Raw genomic sequence first — 22262 nt, forward strand, 5'->3', positions numbered from 1 at the left:
CATTGATATGGAGACCTTCATCGAGACAGATAGCCCCCCGCCTGATGCGTGAAAAACTTTTTTGAATTAATTTGCTCCGGAATGTCGGGTGGTTGTTGTAAACATAAAATTTAATGAGCTTCAGGCTCCTTTATTTTTCTTTTGCTTTTGAACATTCAAACAGATCGAAGTTTTCAATTAGGAAACTTAATCCTTATTTGCTGATGTTTTGTTTAACGTAGGCGAAAGGTGGTCCACAGCTAAGTCCCCGAGTGTGGGCCAGTCCTCACTCGAAATGTTTTTAGCTTAGGCGAAAGCTGGTTCGCGACTAATCCCCCAAGTGTGGACCATGTCCTCACTCGGAATGTTTTTAGCTTAGGCGAAAGTTGGTCCGTGGCTAAGCTCCCAACTGCGGACCATGTCCTCACTCAAAATGTTTTGAACTTAAGCAAAAACTAGTTCGTGGCTAAGCCCTCGAGTGTGGACCATGTCCGCACTCAGAATGTTTTTAACTTAGGCAAAAACCGGTTCACGGCTAAGCCCCGGAGTGTGGAGCATGTCCGCACTCGCAATATTTTTAACTTAGGCAAGAATTGGTTCGTGACTAAGCCCCCGAGTGTGGAGCATGTCCACGCTCGGAATGTTTTGAACTTAGGAAAAAACTGGTTCGCGACTAAGCCCCCTGGTATGGAGCATGTTTGCATTCGAAATGTTTTTAACTTAGGTGAAAACTGGTTCATGGATAAGCCCCCAAGTGGAGCATGCCCGCGCTCGAAATGTTTTGAAGTTAGGCAAAAATTGGTTCGCGGCTAAGGCCCCAAGTGTAAAGCATGTTCGCACTCGGAATGTTTTTAAATTAGGCGAAAACTGGTTCGCGGCTAAGCCCCAAGTGTGGAACATGTCCGCACTCAGAATATTTTTAACCTAGGCGAAACTGGTTCCCGGCTAAGCCGATTCACCCGCTAGGAGTGTATTGGTTTCTGAATGTTGCTAGTCACCTGAGTGAAAACACGGATGTCGGTGTCAAAACCGGCAGACCTCGGGGTAGGGGGTCCCGAGCTGTGGATCTTGGATCAATGGGGAACAAGGGACGATGAACACGCTGTTTACCCAAGTTCGGGCCCTCTCGAAGAGGTAATACCCTACGTTTTGCTTGATTATATTGGATACGTATGATTACAGAGTGGATCTACCTCGAGATCAGCATGAGCCTAGCCCTAAGGCGATGAGGTGATATATGAAGTCCTAGCCTAAAGTCTACAGCCCTTGGTTTATATAGACACCGTTAGGGTTAGGGTTACAGGGAATCGATTACAATGAGAATAGGATTCTGCCTATTCTTGGCTTGGAGGGCACACCAAGACTCCGAAGTTTCCTTATCGATCATGAGCTTTCCGCCGTTATTCGGCTTCACCAGTCCGGCCCACATCGGATGGGCCGGCTCCTCGAGGACCCCTTAGTCCATAACTCCCCCAGCAGCCCCCGAACTAGCCTCCAACGCCGGAGATTGTGTTTGGCATGCGTACACCAGATAGTCTTAGGCTTGCAAGGTGAGTTCTTCAATGCATTCTGCACACACACTTGGAGTAAAGTGGTGTTTGGAATCTGGAACGCCTTTTTTACTTAGACTTGAAGGAGAAAAAACAGCCGCTCAAGCGTGAATAGTGTCCTTGACTGAAAACTTTTTCTATTTTAATGAAGGGTCACAACCGGTCATAACTCTAAGCGGTAGGCCGTTCTTGATGCGCGGTTCGAGGCCGACCCCTTATTGGCACGTCTCATCAAGGTGAAGATCGTGCTCCATTTTCGGGGATATGATCAATGACCTCGACTCCCACTCGCACATAACGTTACAAGATTATCAGGAAGTGGAGAAGCCAACGGCGTGAAAAGAGGGACTCGTGGTCCTTCCGTGGCTTATAAAGAGGGACAACTGCAATCTGCATCCCACGCCTTCTCCACCTTCCGCTATTGCCTACGCAATCCTTCCGAGCTCCAGCGCCCAATCTCTCTGCCTCGCGGCGAATCCCACCCCGCTCACTCCCGCTATGGCCGGATCTGGTTCCAACGGGAAGTGGGATGCCTCCATCGTCACCGATAGTGACATTCTGAAGCTGAAGCAGGCTGGCTGTTTGTCGGCCAACATCCCTGAACCGGGCCAGATCATCTTGACGCCCAGGCCGGGCGAAAGGGTTGTGTTTTTCCCTCATTTCCTCAAAGGGCTCGGGTTTCCTCTACACCCCTTCGTAAGGGGGTTGATGTTCTTTTATGGGCTATATTTTCATGATCTAGCCCCAAACTCCCTCCTCCACATCTCGACCTTCATCGTTTTCTGTGAAGCGCTCCCTCGAGTCCGGCCGCACTTCGGCCTATGGCTGAAGGTGTTCAACATCAAGCCCAAGGTGGTGGGCGACGACCATGCGGACTGCGGCGGGGCCATGATCAGCAAGCTGCCACGGGTCCAGTGGCCGAAAGGCAAGTTTATCGACACCATTAAGGTTTGGCAAAAGGAATGGTTCTATATTACCGAGCCAAGGGATGTCGCCTGGGGAGCGGCTCCCGCATTCAAGTCCGGACCTCCTACCAGACTGGCCTCGTGGACCACCAAGAGTCCGGACTGGAGGTGCGTTGCCCACGTGAAGGCACTGCAGAAGCGCGTCGTCAGCATAATGGAGACTGGCACGAAGCTGGTTGACGTGGTCCAGATCATGCTCAACCGCCGACTCCTCCCTTGCCAGGAGAGGGCCAAGCCAATGTGGGAGCACGAGCCTGAGGATCCGGCCACCATGCAACACCTCTTCGGCACAAACCATGATAAAATATGGGGTCTGCTATTCAAGCCTCAGAAAGAGTGGCCGGTCGAGGGGAAGGACATCGGCCTTGACGTCGCGAACCCTCCAAAGGAGGTGAGCGGCATTCATCTTTCAACGTGTGTTCGAATATTCACACAACGTATGATTTGGTCTGAACCTCTATGTGGATTTTGCAGGGCTGGCTCACCAAGGCCGAGAAGATCAATGGCTCGGCGCCGCTGCCCGAAGAGCCCCGATCGGAGCAGCTGTTGATTGTGATGCCTTATAAGGCGCCTGGCAAGAAGGGTAGGAAGAAGGAGGTACCAGAGGCCAAGGAGGGCCTCCGCCTTAGGGCTCATCCAGGCAACCGGTCTGGGGACGCCGCGGCCTCAATCATACAGGATGGGGACGAGAATGAGGACGAGGAGGAGAGCGCCTCCTCGCACTCCAAGAAGAGGGCGGCGTCTGAGGATGTCGAAGAGGTTCGACCCCTGCAGGCCCTGAAGAGGTGGTGCCGGCCCAAGCTGGTCCTGTCTGACAGCTTGGACGAGGAGTCCGAAGCGCCCGAGGAGATTTCGAAGAAGGAACCCAGGGTCAAGCCCCTGGCCCGCAGGTATGGAGCTGGTATTTTTAGCTACATTGTCTTTAGTAATTCATTCTGGTTGGAGGCTAACTCTTGAGAATTGCATCCCTCCACGTGACCGCCCCCCAAACCAACCTCAAAGGGGACGTAACCACCCGCCGAACTGGCGGATAGTGGGTCCGCATCATGCTCCGCGCCTCCCTTGATCTCTGAAGAGGTCGGTGAGGTGCGGTCCCGAAGGACTCCTCCTCCTCCTCCGAACACAGATGGGGAGGTCGACACCATCATGGCCGAGGTTAACACCTTGGTCGCCGAAGAACAGGAGGGCGCGTCCCTCCTCGCCGGTGCGGGAAGAGAGTCCGGACCATCCGGGCCCCATCAGTCGTCCACTCCCGAGGCCCTGAGGCCCTCGACGACACAGGTTCCTCCTTTTAGTGGAGAAGGGGTCGGGGAGCCAACGCCAGCGCCGAACACCTCCAAACGGGCGGCGGCTGGCTGGCCGGACGCGCTGGAGGAATTGGTGAACAACTCCGTCATCGTTGATGGGCACCGCACTCGCTTAATTATTAAGTAAATTATTCGGTGGCGCATGTTATTTTGCAAGTCGCCATAGGGCACTGTTCTTTTGGGACATGCATAGGGTCGTTTTCATTTCTCATTAAAGAGAATTGATCTGGATATGACCATTTTTCATGCTAATTTCATTTCTCATTAAATTACGTAGAGCTTCTACTAGGGATGATACCAATATGAATATGATTTACCATGTTCAGTTTTATTAGACTTGATGGCGTATATAGTTGGGCGCATTGTGTTTGATGAAAATACTCAATGGCAGTAGTCGCTTCTTTTCCACTTATGTTGAGCTATCCCTTGAGAAGAATAAAAGCAAGAGAAATATCACACTTCATGAATGATGCTTTCCTATGAATCTCACACATAATTTTAGATCATTCCAATATTTTAAGATAGGGGTAATATTGTCTTCCCATTATTTTGGAACTTATCTACTCTCCCTATCAGAATTGAAATGAGCTCACCTAAGTGGTCTTCAAGTATGAAGACAATCTTGTATGCTTTTTTGGTTTGGTCGTGCATGAACAATACTAATTACTATTTGCATATTTCTGTATACAAGAATAAAGAATCAGTACATGTATGTCCTCATATTCAGTCTGCATGGTAATTGGCCTTGTCAATAAGCTGGTTACACAAATCTATGTTAATAATTGAATGGTTTGCTTATTTCGCTGAGTTAGTCCACTTTCTATAATCCTCCTCTAGATATTTAGTTTTGTTCTTTTGACTAGAGATCAGAAGGAAGACCTGTTCTGCATTCACCAGAGGAGGGAGCTAACTGATCTCTTACATGATTTTTTTTCAATTCAAAAAATTGTGAGCATCAACCCATGGTTTTTTTTAACTCGAGAGAATACAAAAATATGGTAGACCAAGATTAAAAACTAATATTAGCTTATTGCAATTTGGAGCTGATGGGAATTCCTTATCATTATGTGCTTGTAAATGCTATGAAATATAGATGGAGAGCTTAATTGAGCACTGTATAGTTTGCTTTTCAGTATTAGAAGAAAATAAGTGCCTAAGTTCATAGTTGTAGCTTGAAATGTTATAGAATATCTGTAGATTGGTAAATGTAGTAAATCAAACTGATCTTTTTCCTTTTTTTTCAACTTTCCTCTTGATGGCCTTGTGAAATTCACGGGGTAGTGATTTATAAACACTTGTGATATTATCTTTTTTTTGCATGCATTAATTGTTCTTCGATAGTTGTTGAAAGAATATGCGGTGCCCCCATGTTTGGTTTTGGTAATTGATGACAATCTCTATGGACTAATGGTTGCCTTGAGTTATATTTGAAGGATTTGTCCATAGGCATTTCTTGAAGTCCATGTGTTGGTTTCAAGGAGTTTATGTGGTGACCAAGGTGTTATTAAGGAATTATCCAAAGATTGGTCATGTGAGAGTTGAGCTTATTGCAAGCATGTCTTGAAGAAGAAGATTGTGTGATCATTCATTTTTACCTTCAAGACATCATCCAAATGAAGAGAGTTGGAAAGAGTCAAGGTTGATCAAGACTAAGTCAAGAGTGAATCAAGTTGATCAACACACAAAGCGCACAAGATGTACCGAGGGATCAAGCGATCCCATGGTATGGTAAGCATTGTCAATTACGCTTTGTGTACTAACCCATGGTCTTCGTGAGAGTTCTTTGTGGGGTTAGGTTGCGGTGTGCAAGTTCAAGTGAAGCGGGCAAGTTCAAGTAAAGCATCACGAAGAGATCAAATGCTTGAAGCTTGCCATCCATTGTGGTGACAATGGACTTGTGAAGATGTGCGGAAGGGTGGCTCACCCATAGTGGAGTATGGGGAGCAATCAACTAGTCTTCATCGAGCCAACGCAATCAAGAAAGGTGGTCCATCTTGAGGGAGTCAAGATCGTCATCATCTAGCTCAAGTGGACCATGTGCAAGACAAAGGTTTGCTCTTAATAGGTTTTCTATTTTACCGGTCTCATGATGGTAGTTGGGAGACCGGGTTATAGGATCGATTGCCGTACTATCAAGGGGGGCTCTCGATGAGTAGCTTGATCGTACCGTTCATAGAGAGCTCAAACCATTGCATCCTTGCATCATCTTTATTTGTTCTTGTTTGGTTCTTCTCTTTGTGAGTTTTGGAGCTTATGGTCATCTTGATGACAAGCTCGAGTTCACCGAAAACGGAGTTCACTTGCATCTTCTATGATGTTTTCGATGTTGGAGGTTATGTCGGTTCTTCTCGGTTGGAGGTTTCACTCCTCTATTTGTTAGGCATACCTCCTCTGCCTCTTCTTACTATAACCAGTCGCTGTTTTGATGCTACTCGTCGTCTTGTATCCAACAAGCTTGAGTTTGCTCAATTCGGAGCTCATATGAAGAAGTTTTGGCAGTTCTGTTTTTCTCCCTGCGGTAGTACCGCGGTGGCAGCGGTAGTACCGCTTGTAGCGTCAAGCGGTAGTACCGCTCTACTACCGCCTCGATTTTGGGTCTACTCTTTTCGTGTCGGGTTCAGCAGTAGTCGCGCGGCAGTAAGGCACGGTAGTACCGCCTATAAGCGGTTGTACCGCTCCGGTCGAGCGGTAGTACCGCTACTGCACTACTGCCACCGTACACTGCTCTGTCCTGCCTCCTTTTGTCCCGTGTTCTGCTACTCCAGCGGTAGTACCGCTGGGGTGAGCGGTAGTACCGCTTATCGGCGGTACTACCGCCCCAAGGTTCTTATTTTGTTGCTCCTTTTTCCTGCTTCTTCCGCCCGAGCGGTAGTACCGCTCGTGGAGCGGTAGTACCGCTCGTGTGCGGGCTGAGCACATAACGGTTGGATTTTCCCCCTCCTATAAAAGGGGGTCTTCTTCCCCAATGAACCTTATCCTTTTGAGCTCGTGTTCTTCCCCCATTGTTGACCTTCTTCGAGCTTGCTAACTCTCAATCCCTCCATGGATTCTTGCTAGTTTTTGAGGGAAAAGAGAGAGGAGATCTACATCCACATTTCCACCAATCACTTTCTCCTCTATGTGAGGGGAACCCCTTGGATCTAGATCTCGGAGTTCTTGGTGTTCTCCTTCTTGTTTTTCCTCTCATTTTCCTCCCTAGCATTAGTTGCTTTGGTGGGATTTGAGAGAGAAGGACTTGGGCACTCCGTGTGCCCTTGCCATTGCATTTGGGCATCGGTTTGAGTTCTCCACGGTGATACGTGGAAGTTACAAGTTGAGAAGCTTATTACTCTTGGGTGCTTGGTACCCTTGAGCTTGTTCCTCTTGGGTGCTTGGGCGCCCTAGACGGTTGGTGGTGTTCGGAGCTCAATCATTGTGGTGTAAAGCTCCGGGCAAGCGTCGGGGTCTTCAATTAGGTTGTGGAGATCGCCCCGAGCAATTTGACGGGTTCTAGTGACCGCCCCAAGGGTTGCCAAAGTGTACGGGTTCGGTGACCGCCCCCAAGGGTTGCCATTTGTACGGGTTCGGTGACCGCCCTCAAGGGTCCCTTAGTGGAATCACGGCATCTTGCATTGTGCGAGGGCGTGAGGAGATTACGGTGGCCCTAGTGGCTTCTTGGGGAGCATTGTGCCTCCACACCGCTCCAAACGGAGATTAGCATCCGCAAGGGCGTGAACTTCGGGATAAATCGTCGTCTCCGCGTGCCTCGGTTATTTCTTACCCGAGCCCTTTACTTATGCACTTTACTTTGTGATAGCCACATTGTTTCTTGTCATATATCTTGCTATCACCTAAGTAGTTTTTCTTGGGGATAATTAGATTTATGCCCCTAGTTGTATCCCACTCGTCTGTTTTACCCCTAATTCCCAAAAGTCATTGGTTCTGTCCAAGTCACTTTGCTCCTATTATGCTTTTGCCCTTTGACCGTTTGACCATCAGTTTGAAAACTTCGTAACTAATTCATACTAAATCAGAAAAATGCAAATAAGATACCAAAATGTTCACAAAAATATCACCTATATGTCAGTGTCATTTGCATTCATGAAAAAAGTGTTGGAAAGTGCCCATCCGAGTTTTAGCTCTTATGCTACCACCATGAATAGTAAAATAAAAAAAAGTTCAAAAAAATTAAAAAAAAATTGGTGGCAAAGAATGACAAATGTTTTAAGTGCCTGCCAAGTTTCATCAGGGAATAACATTCGTGGGTGCCGCGGCAAAAAAAACAATCAACACTTCAAAATAGATTATTTTTTTGCCACGACTTCCATGAATGTCGTTCCCTAATGAAACTTGGCAAGCACTTAGAACATTTGTTGTTCTTCGCCACCATATTTTTTTGAATTTTTTTGAATTTTTTTAGAGTTCACTATGCATGGTGGTATCAAAAGAGCTAAAACTCGGATGTGCACTTTCCAACACTTTTTTCATGAATGCAAGTGACACTGACATATAGGTGATGTTTTTCTGAACATTTTGGTATCTTATTTGCATTTTTTCTGATTCAGTATGAATTAGTTATGAAGTTTTCAAACTGACGGTCAAACGGTCAAAGGGCAAAAGCATAAGAGGAGCAAAGTGACTTGGACAGAACCGGTGACTTTTGGGAATTAGGGGTAAAACAGACGAGTGGGACACAACTAGGGGCATAAATCTAATTATCCCTTTTTCTTGCTTAGCATAAGTTGCTGGTGCACATAGGTGAGCCTAGTTGTTGTAGGTTTTGTGCTTGACAAATTAACCGCTAGGTTTATTCCGCATTTGTTCAAGCCTCAACCGTAATTATTTTAAAGCGCCTATTCACCCCCTCTAGGCGACATCCACGATCTTTCAGTTGTCTTTATTACTTCTCTCTGGCAAAAGAAATACAAATCTTTCACAAAAGAAGAAGCTTAAATGCCGATGTCTTCGTATGTAGAAGCTGCTGCTATTACCGAAAATCCTCTAACCTGTAGTGTACTAATAACTTCAAGACAGTCAGATTGAACAACGATCTTTTGGCAACCTAGCTGGTTTGACAATTGAACTCCATTCAGAACATCCTGAGCCTCGGCAAATCTTTAGATCTTTAGATAGCCTTGGTTTGGAGGTAGGATAGTCTTATTATCAGAATCATGTATAATGAAAACAATTCTATACAGAATGGGTTGTTGTAGTGCGCGTTAAGGTTTAAGAGTTTTAGCTCATATCTAGATGCTTGAATTTTGGGGAGCCTGCTAGACATCCATTTGATGTCTGAACATGCTCGAACGTGCGAGAGACAAATGAACTTTGACCTTGGAGGCAACATTAATTATTTGTTCGACGTGTCATTACAGAGTGATGTAGTGGTAAAGTATGTATACAACGATACATATGTGTATGGAGCTTGTAAACATTATATATTAGACACGATTGGTGTTGAACCGTCAAAATATGCGCGCTCCCGTTGCGACGCACGGACAACTTAACTAGATCCCGTGTAAAAGTTAAGTTTTTCTTTTAGTGTTTAAGCTACTAGGATATACTATAGCCGAGAATGTTAACACTAAGCTAAAATTAAGTTGAGCTCAAATTAAATTAAGTCATGGAAGAGGAAGACGGTGTGTGTAAGAGAGAGAGTGAGAGAGGGCTAGAGAGAGCATGGGTGGGAGAGAAGGAGAGGAAGAGATATGAAGGGTGGTAGATAGAGTAAGAAAGCGAAAGAGATATGCATTTGTATTTATGGATACAATAAAATAAACTAAAAGGCCCGTGGCAACGCACGGGCATTCTACTAGTATGTGTTATTATGAAGTTGTTGTACTATTTTTATGAGTTTTTAAAAATTATGTATGATATTGTTATCTTATTGCAAGTTTATGTATTATGATGTAATTAACTCGTCGACATTACACGGGGTGTGCTAGAGATGCTAGACCGGACATGTATTTTACCTTTTTTTTTGTCTTCCACCTCCACCTCCGCCTCGCGAGATCTCCAACTCCAATGGCGCCCGCCTCCTCCTAAACCTAGCCCCAACCCAGCCACCCAGTAGAAACCGGCGACCATGTCGACCGATAGGGAGAAGGAGCGGGAGGCGGAGCTGGAGGGCGCCATGTATACCAACTGCCTCCTCCTCGGCCTCGATCCAGTCGTCCTCGGCTCCCCCGCCGGCGCGGCCTCTCCTCGCGTCGGCCTCTTCCGGCACTCCAACCCTCGCCTCGGCGAACAGCTCCTCTACTTCCTCCTATCCTCACTCCGCGGCCCCGCGCAGTCCGCCAAGGCACGCACGCACGCGCCCTCAAATCCTCCTCAGCCTCTCCGGCTCTTCGCTATTTTACCCCGTTCGCTGGTATTCCTTCTCCGGTTCTTTTGAGATATATGATTTCCGAGTGTGATTCTCCGTTGCGCAGGACTTCGACAAAGTGTGGCCGATCTTTGATTCCGCGCAGTCCAGGGAGTTCCGCAAGGTTAGATTTTGCAGATTTGCTTAGCTTGGGTGCACGCGAAAGCAGCCTTTGTTTTGACTTTTGGTTTCGTTGCTTGGTTAGATCGTACAATGTATCATCAGCGAGCTGGAGCAGCAGGGAGCGCTGCCACGGAGCAACTCCAGGGTTTCGTCTCTCGCCACCTGCTGCGGGCCGAGGTCAGTACACATGGATGCCTGTAGTTTGGTCGGTTAGAAATCGGCTAGTCCTGTTTGTGCGGCTTGTCGTGCTGCGCAAATGTGCAATGTAGCTTAACTGCATTCATTGAAACGTTGTTACTAAGTTGAAAAGGTCTGCTGAAACTGGATGCAATCATGCGGCTTTGCTTGTCTCTATCCATAGTTCATGGTTTCTCTCAAATATTATGTCAGCTAATTTGAAGATAGGTAGTGAATGCTAGTGCTTAATGCTCCTTTTAAATAAAATTTAGAAGGGGATCGATTATAGTATTTACTGTGCTAGAAATGAGTTCTCTACATGCTTCTCGACTTTGATTATTCACCTAAGATAGCAGACAATGTATTATGAGAATTGAGCAATGCAATCAAGGTTGCACCACCGCTCAATGTGCTAGATCCTTAAGTCACCTGAAGTACAAAGCACATGAAAAGCGAGTAGGAGAGAAACACTGACACACCAAACAGGAGTGTTTAGGCCTAACACATTGCGCTGTGAACTGCTTGAGGCATTGTGCCGCACCTCACCTCATGTCACCATACCCCGTAGGCACACAATTTAGACTGCGTTTAACTTTATGTGCCTGTTGATGATTCCATATTGTTCCTTCATAGATTTGGAACAGGTGTTAATAAGTTCTATTGCATTGGTCAACTTGTCAAGTATTGTTTCAAGTGCCATACTGAAGGCCAAAACAACATGCTGATCTTTAAGATATCAAAAACGTGACTACAATATGTAGCCACTCAGTTCTCACTCTTAGAAAACAAAGTCCAATAGTCATTGATGTAAACTAACTGCTTGTAAATCAGCTGATCAGACAACTTGGTATATTTTCAGAATTGTCCTTGTAACAGCTTATACTCCCTACACTGATGCAGATTTGTTGAGCTTTTGTGGCAACTCTCTGTACATGCCTTGAGGGAAGTCCATAGGAGAACATTTGCGGCTGATGTAGCATCAAATCCACTGCCGGCAGCACTCACAGACGTTTCTTATCTTCATGCAGCTGCATTACTTCCTGTAACAAAGGCAAGGATAGCTTGCTCTTAAATTTTCTGAACTGTTAATTTATGTTATATCGTATGGTGACCCTCTTTCAGGACTACCTTCTACCCTAAAATGCAAATCACTTATAAAGGGAACATGAAGTCCTAAAAGTTCTTATCAGTACGAAACTTTTCTAGACTGGCGAGTATTTTGTTTGGTATACTTTAATTTAATGCTGGGGACTTCGGGCACCTCACATGAGGTACAGTTTGATTTTTTGATGCGAGACCAATAACGTGGATACAGCAGGCTTCACCACTTCAGTCTTAAGTTAGTCTTTATGCACAGTAATTCAGTTTAGTGAAGCAAGATGTATCTCTTCCTTTCTTGAGCATGACAAGATAATATACCCCTTAGCAAGCTAACTTCTTTGTTGAAACCTGATGACTTCACTTGCCTGTAGAATTTGAGTATGATTCCACTCCAGTAAGTATATTCTTACCTAGGAAATAAACAGAACAGAATAATTTGAATCTTGTACAAGATGCAAACCCAATGAAGCTAGTAGGCTTGTATAATAACTGATGGGTACACAAACCATTTTTAGATCCAGATATACGCTCTGTTTGGCATTGAGGCGGATTGTTATAATATAATCATGATGCGTTGAACTGCTGTTGGATTATGATTGTTTGGCTGCTCGCTTACTTGGTCATTTTGCAAATGTACTCTTCTTTTCGTTGTGGAAGATGCAAGATGAAATGTGAGAGGAAAACCATTAGTCAACCTGATTTATGTACATTTTATTTGGCTTCTAAGGAAGAGCAGTGGATCCTTTTTGAGTTCTTATATGCAGTAGCTTAACAAATACGCACATCACAACACAGTTCAGCAACAACAAACTGAGCCTGATAGCATAATTTATCCAAACGCACGGACCACCTTTGCTACCATTAAGGAAAATTGGTCTCTGGTGTTTGTCCTTGTAGTAAAAACACCCGGTTATCTCAGGGCTTATTTCTCTTTATGAGTTTATCTGCGAGCTCATATGTGATATTCCTAACAGGCAAGGATTGCTCTTGAGAGGCGTAAATTTCTTAAAAATGCAAACATTGCTGTTCAAAGGCAGACAACCTGGTCAAATTTAGCCCATGAAATGACAGCTGAATTCCGAAGTCTATGTGCTGAAGAGGTACAGGGTAGCTTCTATACAGTCCATTCAGATGGTTATGTTTTGGGTCCTGTTTTCATTTCTTATGATGTTTGCATGGAGCTTTCAGGCATATCTGCAACAGGAGTTAGAGAAGCTACAAGATATGAGGAACAAAGCCAAGCTAGAGGGGGAACTGTGGGACGAACGTATCTCAAGCTCATCTGGACAGAATTCACATTTGGTATCTAAGGCAACACGTTTGTGGGAATCGATATTGGCTCGCAAAGGTACAGTCAATGAAGTATCGTTTCCAGAATATGTGTGTCCAGCATGCTCAAACTATCCATATCATGCACGACAGCATAATGTTTTAGCTTCTTCTAGATAGTAATGGAAATACCCTTGCAGGCCAGCATGAGGTTTTAGCTTCTGGGCCAATTGAAGATCTTATAGCACACCGTGAGCATAGGTGTGATACACTTTCTGTTAAACTTTACATTTTGATCCAAATATCCTTAATCATCACTACTCACCTTGCTCCACAAAATACGTTCTTTTAGGTACCGTATATCTGGATCGCAATTGCTAGCAGCAATGGATACAAGTTCAAGCATCCCACATTCTGAATTACTATCAGCCCGAGCTGGTGAAACGTCTCAAATTTTGGACAAGCAGGAGCAGATATCTTTATTCCAGGGAAAGGAAGAAGCTCTTCCAAGATTAGATGATAGGAATGGGCGTGTCCAACAAACTGTTGACGTAGCTGAAATTCTTCGACGTTGGACTCATGCTTTGCAGCGTATTCATAAACAATCTCTTCATTTGGTAAGCAATTGTTTAATTTGTGCAGGGTTAAAAAAAGCACCAGGTTAAATTCCTAGTCTTGTATCTGCCTAGCAACTGTCTTGCCTAAGCACACACCTAGGCATGCTTAAGCACATGCCTAGCAGTCTAGCAGCTAGGCGTTCTGCAATTGCGTAGGCACACCTTTTTAAACCATGAATTTATTTAATCTCGCAGCATGATCGAACTACCAGTTTTACCAGAGCTTACACTCTAGAGAGAGAATATCACAACATGAAAACCAAGTTTTGGTGGAAACCGGTGAAAACTGTGGAAATAATGTTTTGTAGTTTTGAAAAAATTGTAAAAAAAGGGATGTTAAGAGTGTGATGTTCTATTAGCATGTGAAATTCCTAAGTTCAAACACATTACCATTTACGAGGTATGAAAAAAAAAATTAAAATCAGCATTGAGTAGGTCGAACAGTAAACATCACTATTCATTGCTAAATTTGTTCTTTTCATAGCTTGTAGATGGTAATGTGTTTGAACTTGGAATTTCGTATGGAAAATTGGGAATAGAACATCATTCTCTTAACATCCTGTATTTTTTTCAGATTTTTTCGAAACTTTCAAATGTGGTTTCCATAAAGTTTCTTCGAAACTTGGTTTCCATGTGATATTCTTCTCTCTGCATTCTAATATGTTGCAGTCATTTTATTAAATATTAATTTAAACTCATTGATCTTATGGAAGCATCAAATGTCATGCACTGTGAGTTGTGAGTAAACTATTCCTATATATTAGACCAGCTTTTTTCTGCACAATGCTGTTATAGTTTTCCATCAAGCGGCACAAAGTTATAGCTCATGTTATTTCTGTGTAATATTGGGTAAAAAGTGTTGTCAATTATCTTGGTCACTACGGTAAAAGAATTTTGGCACCTATACAAAGTTTAGCATCACAGATTATGTGCTAACATTGGTTTGTAATCATCAGTAATTTGAATATGTCCCACACATATATATTTTTAGCTCAAATGTTCTTTTTCTAAATGGGGTCAACATTTCAATTTATTCGACTGGGAGAAAGTTCAACCTCCCATTAGATCTGCTACAAACCACTATAGGATTATTGCGCAATAATAAGCTGTGGAATTATAAGACACATCGATTTTGAGGAGTACAGACAAACAACATCATCTGTGGCATAACCTGCAAATAGTCAAAAGGTCTTGAGCCTCCAGAACTATCAATATATTTTACAGTGCTAGAGCTGGCAAAGAACTGTGCCTCCAGAACTATCAATATATTTTACAGTGCTAGAGCTGGCAAAGAACTGCTTTGTCCCTATTAATATGCTGGCCTCTCTTATCTTTAGTGGTTTTTTCAGTTTCAGTGTTTCACTATGGCTCGTGCCCTTGTGCAGCAGTAGCATTTTTATGCTAAGCGACACACCTATTAACCTGGAGATAACTCATGAATTGCCGCAGTCCATTTCACTTGATGGCCATTTTATACAGTATAGCAGCATTCTTTGGTAACCAAAATTTAGCATCGAGAGCTCCTGCCACGTCCCTGTTTTTCATGCTTCAAGGTCTATTAACTTCTGCAAAATGTTAATAGCCATATTTAGTTCAAATTTTCTGCAATGTTCTTCCAGTTCTTAATTGTTTCAATCTTTCAGACCGTTGTTTCTCTCATGTTTTGTGTGGTCGTTCTGTACCTTCTGACTTGATTTCATTTTGGTTAGTGAAATCTAGCCGGCAATGCCGGTATAGTGATGATGCATCATTTTCTCTAAATCATTGATATTTTATTTTGGGTCAAGTATAACCACCTATGAAGAATTATATGATTAAATTTTTAATAGACCACAAGACAAACGACGTACGATTAAATGGTCCGTGGACTGGACAATATTTAGAAACAGGGACATTTAATCCCCATTTGTTTTTCTTTCCTTATAAAGATGAAAATAACCTTACATACCACCCATGCATATTTCTGCATTGGTGGTGTATTGATGACAGATCGGTATTGCATAGTGGTATTGTCACATCCTGAAGTACAGGCACATCACATGTTCTGAACCAATGTATTCGGTTATAACTTGTACTCCCTCCGTTCCAAATTACTCGTCGCATAAATGGATGTATCTAGAACTAAAATACATCTAGATACATCCATACCTGCGACAAGTCATTCGGAACGGAGGGAGTAACATACAACCAACTAATGGTGTAGGCCAAAGCAAATGATGGGGAGGGGCCAGAATTACTCCGCAGTGCATCTGACAGCGAAACTAGTAGCCATGCCGACTCATTAACTGCAACATTGGCCGAACATCGCCAGCATTTAGTCAGTATACAGGTAATAACAACATCCTTCAGAAGCTATGCTATTTTTCTCCATTCATCTGTTGTAAGCATGGCTTGCGAAGATGCACCTCATTTACAGATTTTACCGAGGACGAATTTATGTGGCATTTGACTGATTGTTTAATCATTTGCCATTATTTTTCCTTTTTTAGGGCCTAATTAATCAACTCAAGGAAGCTATTCCAGCAATGCAGCAGTCAATAACAAAACTTTCCGAAGAAGTTAATAGTGTACCTAGTAATCTGATGGATCAAACAAACTCCAGACAGTTGTCTGTCCAAAATACAGTGCTTGGAAGACCAGAAGTACGAAATCGCTCTCATTTGCATGATTCTACTGTTTGACGATTTATCGTATTTCCTGTTTAACTTGTTCAATATGGACAAAAATGCAACTGCTGTTCTGATTGTATATTTTTCCTTTGTACTACTGTCATTCCTCGTGTTCATACCAGAATATTTAGTTTCTTTCATATCATTAGGGTTGTTTGCTATGAGGAACACCTCCATCCTGGTAATAATATAATTGCTGAAAGGTGAAAATTTTGGTTTGTCACCGTTGAATCCTAGGATCCAAGAGGCTTGCGTTTTGGTTGGTGCAATGGGGTGAACTCATGCTAGCATTGACTATTCATGAAGGGCAGAAGTGTTGATAGCAAGAGGCTGTCACATGACTATGGCCCCAATCCTCTCAATGAGTGAGGAGATATTCTAGCATAGGGGCATTTGTCAAACCAAATGGACCATTGTTTTCTCACAGATCATCACATAGCACCTTTTCAGTGACATTATAAACACCCTAAACTTGCAGGTTTCGGCCACATCACCCCCTGAACTTCAAAATGGCTTACTTAATCCCCCCAACTTCCAAAAACCGGACAAATCACCCCGTAGCCCACTCGATGTTTTTTTTAGTGTTTTTGCCTCTGTGGGACGTGATATGGCAGCCACCTCAGCCAAAAAATGTCCACATACGTTGATCAAGGCCTCTGTGTTCGCGCCAATGCCCGCGTCATGCTGCCAGATAAGATGGAGGACGCACGCCAAGAGCCGCCAGCCCTCATCATTGCGGCGCGTGCGTGCAGCAGCAGTCTTGTGCCTCTGCGTTCCCACGGCGTTCTTCCTAGGAGCAAAGCTCACTCCAACAGCAGCCATCTGCTCCGATGCTATTTTCATCTTGCAATCCGGCGTGGCGTTCTTGACGGCTTCCCCTACGTCATCGACTCTTTGGCCCGGCCTGCAGGACGCCGTCATCGTGCCAATTCCAGCAAGCTTTGCGGCAGCGGTGGCTCTACGCCGGAAGACGTGTTGCAGGGGCCTGTGGATGCGTCACATGCACCAAACGGGAGCGGCTAAAGCTACGAGCTCACCTGCGTCAGTCCGGGGTCACAAGGCTACCGGAGATGGCACCATGATCGCCGCCGGCGACGTTTGGAATGAGAAACTGGAGCAGGCGCTAGAGAGACAGCTGGAGGGAGAGGGAGGAGTCAGTGAAGGAACTGGGAGCTCACCCTGAGTTCGAATTCGTGCTCGGACAAGTTCGCGAACAACCGAGGTGATGGGGCCGCATCTGCTGGCATCGGGGAGGGGCTTTGGTTGTTGGTCGGGAGGATTCACCAAGGCACCAGGAGCTTCTATAGGTCACCATAAGTGCTCAGAGAGGATGACGGCGAGGGGGTGTTGCGGCAACGCTCGCCGGAGCCAAGAGAGATGACGGCGCCGGCCCAAATCCCTGCACCAAATCAAGGAAGTGGAGGACCAGTGAGCTCGCATGGAGGCAGGAACCTCTCAGCCGTTTCCTGCCTTCTTTACGTGCCTCTGCTAAGCCTTGCTGACAAAACAAAACAACCTCCACATAGGCAAAACCACTCACGAGGGTACCAGGGGATGATTTGTCTGGTTTTTGGAAGTTGCGGGGATTAAGTCAGGTATTTTGGAGTTCAGGGGGTGATGTGGCCCAACCTGGAAGTTTAGGAGGGTATGTACATTTCATCTTTATTAAATCTCTACGTTAGAGTCTCAGCGTGCAAAACATTTTTTGCACCTTTCTCTGTTTATTTATTCACATGCTTTCTAATTACTTATTTACTTTAAAGCAGGAAAGCAGCGGCGAAGTTTCAGAGATGACTTCTAAGCTCTGTTCAACACAGATCGGCAAGGCTGGGAGTAGTCCTGCTCTAAAGCTACCTCCTCTATTTAGTCTGACTCCAAGTTCTTCTGGAAAAGGAGCACAGACACAAAGACGGAATGCCTTAGCACACCAACCTAGGCAAGAAATTATGCCTGAAGAGAAAGCACTTACCCACCCCTCAGCCAAAGATCAAGCAAATGGTTCGATGCATGGTATTCATATCTTAATACATAGGCTAGATCAGCTTCTTTCTTAACTGAAAACTGTAGGGAATGCCTAACTGTAAAAATATGCTTCTTCTTTATGTTGTTATTTTGCTGATTATAATCTGCTTTTGATGAGTCTTGTTTCATTTAATTATTAGCTACTCTATATTCTCTTTGCAGAAAATGATGGTTATTTTGCTCATGACATCAGACGTTCTGTTCGTGAAGCTGCTCTATCAAAGCCATTGAGCAACATGGAGAGTCCACAGGACAAGAGTAGTGATGATGGTTCGGAGCACTTCTTCATTCCCCTATCAACAGGTGCTGCAAGGAAGGATGTGGGTGCCGTGGCAAACCGAAGAAAACAAAAGATAGGTCCATCGTCGTCACAGTCGAAGTTACCCAAGAGCACAAGCGATCTTTACTTCAATCCTGACAGCCCAATGCATACAACCCCAGCTGTGTCAAGTAAACTGAATGGCCATGACGATCCAAGCAGTGCTGCAAACTTTTTTTACCCAGTCAGTGGTCAGTCGTTTATGACAGATGATGCTCTTGATCAAGTATTCTCCCCGCCACTTCTGCTGGAGTCTTCCTTGTTCCCCGACATGTACGAGGACTTGCTTGGTATGTCTTTACAAACTTGTTAAAGTAATTATGTGTATGCTGTAACTAAACCAGTGCTACTTTGTAAGTACTCCCTCTGTAAACTAATATAAGAGCGTTTAGATCACTATTTTAGTATTCTAAACGCTCTTATATAGTTTACGGAGGGAGTAGTTGTGTTGTCTGAATTGATCTAGAAAAGGATAGGGTTTGCCGCACCCTTTTCTGTTTCAAGTCACTTGTCTGTTTTACTTCCTGTTTGACACCAACTGATAACTTGTCTGTTTTGCAGCACCATTATCAGAAACTGATGCAGCTTTGATGGAACATTAGGCTTCACGTGTACACCATGTAATACTTTAACCACCCTGAAGCTTCAGTGCTTAACTGCAGCCCAGAGGTTCTGATGGCTTATTTCCAAGTGCGGATGGCACATACGGAGTGAATTCTGTTGCTTGTTGAGTTGCATGCCAGTTGCCACCAGCTTGTGAGAGGGATGCTTGTGCATCCTATGTTGGATCTGGAGAGAAGGGCGGCAAGGGGTAGATGGTATGGGATGGGACAGTAGGATGTACCGACTGCCAGTAAAAGGTTGCCAATCTTATGTTAGTACACATGATCTGTATTTGTGTTGTAGTAATTTTATATCCTCTTATTCAAGTTGCTGTTTTGATGCGTCCCAATTGTTATCCCCCATGTCTTTAGGGCTGTGAGGCTATTGGCATGTGCCGGATTGATAAAATGTTTGTTTTCTTTCGGAAGGAACTCTGTTAGTTAATACTAGAAGGGTGATTTTCAGTACAGTAGTAGGGTTAGTGTATATATGTTATCCTTCAAATTTTGGGAAGCTTGTTTCCTTGCACACTTTTTTATTGTAAAGATGAGTATTCTTGTTGAGTTGGTTTGAACAGTGCATACTAGTGGTAATGCAAATGACGTAATGTTGATGTTACAATATTCATTGCAGTTACGCAACTATTGTGTTGCCTACTTGCTTGAGTTTGTATACTACAAATCCAAGTGCAGTGTTAACTTGCTTGAGTTCGTATACTACTGATTCAATATAAGTTTTATGCATACGGAAATCCCTTTCGGTGCCCGAGCGTATCTGCTCCCGAAATCTGTGTCGCTCAATCGCATGGGGATTTGGTTTCCAGCCTGTATTCTTCCCCGTACAGTGAATTGGTTGGGTTTTTAATTTACAGATGAGGCCCATGGGTGGTCCACAGAAATTGAATGCTTCTCTCCGTGACCGGTAAAAAAAAAGTAGATCTTTTGACAGTCCTGGATCTGTGCATAAATTATGTACCGTCGCTTGCCGGTTCTGTGCCTGGCGCTCACCTGGTGCACCGTTGTTGCATGGGGAGGCGACAATGCTTTATGCTTGCACAAGGAGACACCGGTGCACCATGGCGGAGCTCTCGTCTTGCTCAGTATTCAAGGTTGGCAACCAAGTGGCAGAAAGTGAGCCCACAGCATGGGACTAGCGTCAGCGCCTCGATGGGCCAGCGTCCGGTGTGCTGGGTGTTGCTCCTGGTGCACTCATGTTGTGTGCTCGACGAAAGGCAAGCCGCTCATCGATGTTGCGGGAGGAGCTCCAGTGATCATCTTGGTCGTCCGTGGCCTGGTTGGTTTTGTCGGGAGAGGTCTTGTGCACGCGTGGCTGGCTGGCTGCTGGGTGATACCGAGCGCGGTGGCAGGACAGAAGTGGCTAACCATGCTCGACGTTCAGAGTTCAGACCTGACCAAGAATAGACGATTGGTACGTACTGCATGTTTTTTGCGTGCAAATCGTGCATGATTTTAACTGCAACAAACACACGCTATACATACATCGGCATCATCATCTTCAGCAATTATTCATGGATGATAGTGTGGACATCGCATGACTATTGCCACTTCGCCACTGCATCACCACAAGCACCACATTGCTGGCCTGAGCAAACAACTCGTTCGGTCGTTCCGGCTCGTTAACAAACGCACGAACCAAATCACAGATTCACAGAATTCTGACGAACAGACGACTTGGTGTGAGGTTTTCTCATCCATCACGGCCATGGCCTGCGCCCCGCGGACAACAGCCTGCAACTCCTCCTGGCCTCCCGGGACACTGGAGCGTGGCTCGCCTTTGGTCGAGCACACCGCGTGCATGGACTAGGAGCGGCGTCCAGCACGCAGAACATATATGCACATTTTCTGTACCAGGTCTATGACGCCCACCGATTCTGGGCCATCGGTCGACGTATCTGCTGCCAACCCTGCCATGAACAAGGGCCATACGGAGGCTTGAAATACACTATTTTTGAGCGAACCGTACCTGCAGCAGAAAACCCAATGTCACGCATCCCCAAATATGATTCAGCGGTACAGATTACGAGAGCAGCTGGGCTCGGCAGCCAAAACGCTGCTCTCCAGACACTGCTGCTTTTCACCGAGGGGGTGATGGAAAAAAATCACCTTAAACGAAGCACTAGTAGTAAGTTAACAATCGCCATGCAGCCTCCGAATCTAGTTACCAAAATGGTCACATGTATTAAACATGGGTTCATACTTAAAGTATAAAAAATACAACACAGCAGCATCACACCGAAATAAAAATAGTATACCAATCAAGGTACGTTTCACAATATGTTAAATTATCAACCACAATCAACTGCTCATTTTTCAAGGAGCGGACTACAAGACATGGTCCTTATATTTACAGTTTCAACTATATGCAAATTTATTCCTTTCGCTGGAGATGTCATCACTACAGAAGCTTTGGCAATGAGAGATGGTCTAGTATTTGCTAATTCTCTCGGATTCAATCGTGTGCATTGGAATCAGACTCCTTACAGGTTATTAACTTTTGTAATGGTCAAACTAGATGGTGGGACTCAACAGTGGCAATCTTCGCAGAATGTGTGGATACTAGTTCCTTGATCGGGAAGGTCATTTTTAAGCATTGTTATCGCTCTTGTAACCAAGCAGCTCATGTGCTAGCCAATTTTTGTTTCTGTAATAAATCCTCCTTTGGTTGGTTGGGCGAGCCTTCTGACTGTGTTGTCAGTAAGCTCATAGACGATGCAAACATTGTTTAATTTTAATAAAGCTAGCCATGATGGCCTTCACTCGAAAAAAACAATGTCTTGCAGGGTAACTATTTTCACAAGGATCGGCTGGGCCTTTGGTTGGTTGGGCGAGCCTCCTGACTGTGTTGTTAGTAAGCTCATAGACGATGCAAACATTGTTTAATTTTAATAAAGCTAGTCATGATGGCCTTCACTCAAAAAAAACAATGTCTTGCAGGGTAACTGTTTTCACAAGGATCGGCTGAGACACAGATGAGACCCAACAAAACAGGGGTACTCCCTCCGTTCGAAAAAGCTTGTCCCTCCAATGAATGTATCTAGCACCAAGTTAATGCTATGTACATCCATTTGAGGGATAAGTTTGGGACAAACCTTTTCGGACTGAGGGAGTACAAACTAAGTGCTTGCAATCAAAAGTTAATTAGGAAGGTGATGGTTAGTAGCATGCAATTGGAGTGAGAAGGAGATGTTGCAACTGAAC

General features: G+C 44.6%; 1 protein-coding gene across 4 annotated transcripts; it reads left to right on the plus strand.

Annotated features, from left to right (window-relative positions):
* The first annotated feature begins 9748 nt into the window (after window positions 1–9748).
* LOC123120017 (AUGMIN subunit 6) lies at window positions 9749–19665 on the plus strand. 4 transcript variants are annotated; one of them, XM_044540008.1, is made up of 13 exons: window positions 9749–10081; window positions 10212–10268; window positions 10350–10444; window positions 11345–11495; window positions 12520–12645; window positions 12734–12893; window positions 13015–13075; window positions 13167–13431; window positions 15635–15760; window positions 15921–16073; window positions 17864–18098; window positions 18285–18731; window positions 19003–19665. In XM_044540008.1, the coding sequence occupies exons 1-13, from the start codon at window positions 9866–9868 to the stop codon at window positions 19041–19043; spliced, it is 2133 nt and encodes a 710-aa protein (XP_044395943.1). In that variant the 5' UTR covers window positions 9749–9865; the 3' UTR covers window positions 19044–19665. The 4 variants fall into 4 exon arrangements, with proteins under 4 accessions (XP_044395943.1, XP_044395941.1, XP_044395942.1 ...); XM_044540006.1 differs by having other exon boundaries at window positions 9750–10081; window positions 17864–18110; XM_044540007.1 differs by having other exon boundaries at window positions 9750–10081; window positions 17867–18110.
* The last annotated feature ends 2597 nt before the right edge of the window (window positions 19666–22262 follow it).

Source organism: Triticum aestivum, chromosome 5D (genome assembly GCF_018294505.1).
Source record: "Triticum aestivum cultivar Chinese Spring chromosome 5D, IWGSC CS RefSeq v2.1, whole genome shotgun sequence".
Classification (NCBI taxonomy): domain Eukaryota; kingdom Viridiplantae; phylum Streptophyta; class Magnoliopsida; order Poales; family Poaceae; genus Triticum; species Triticum aestivum.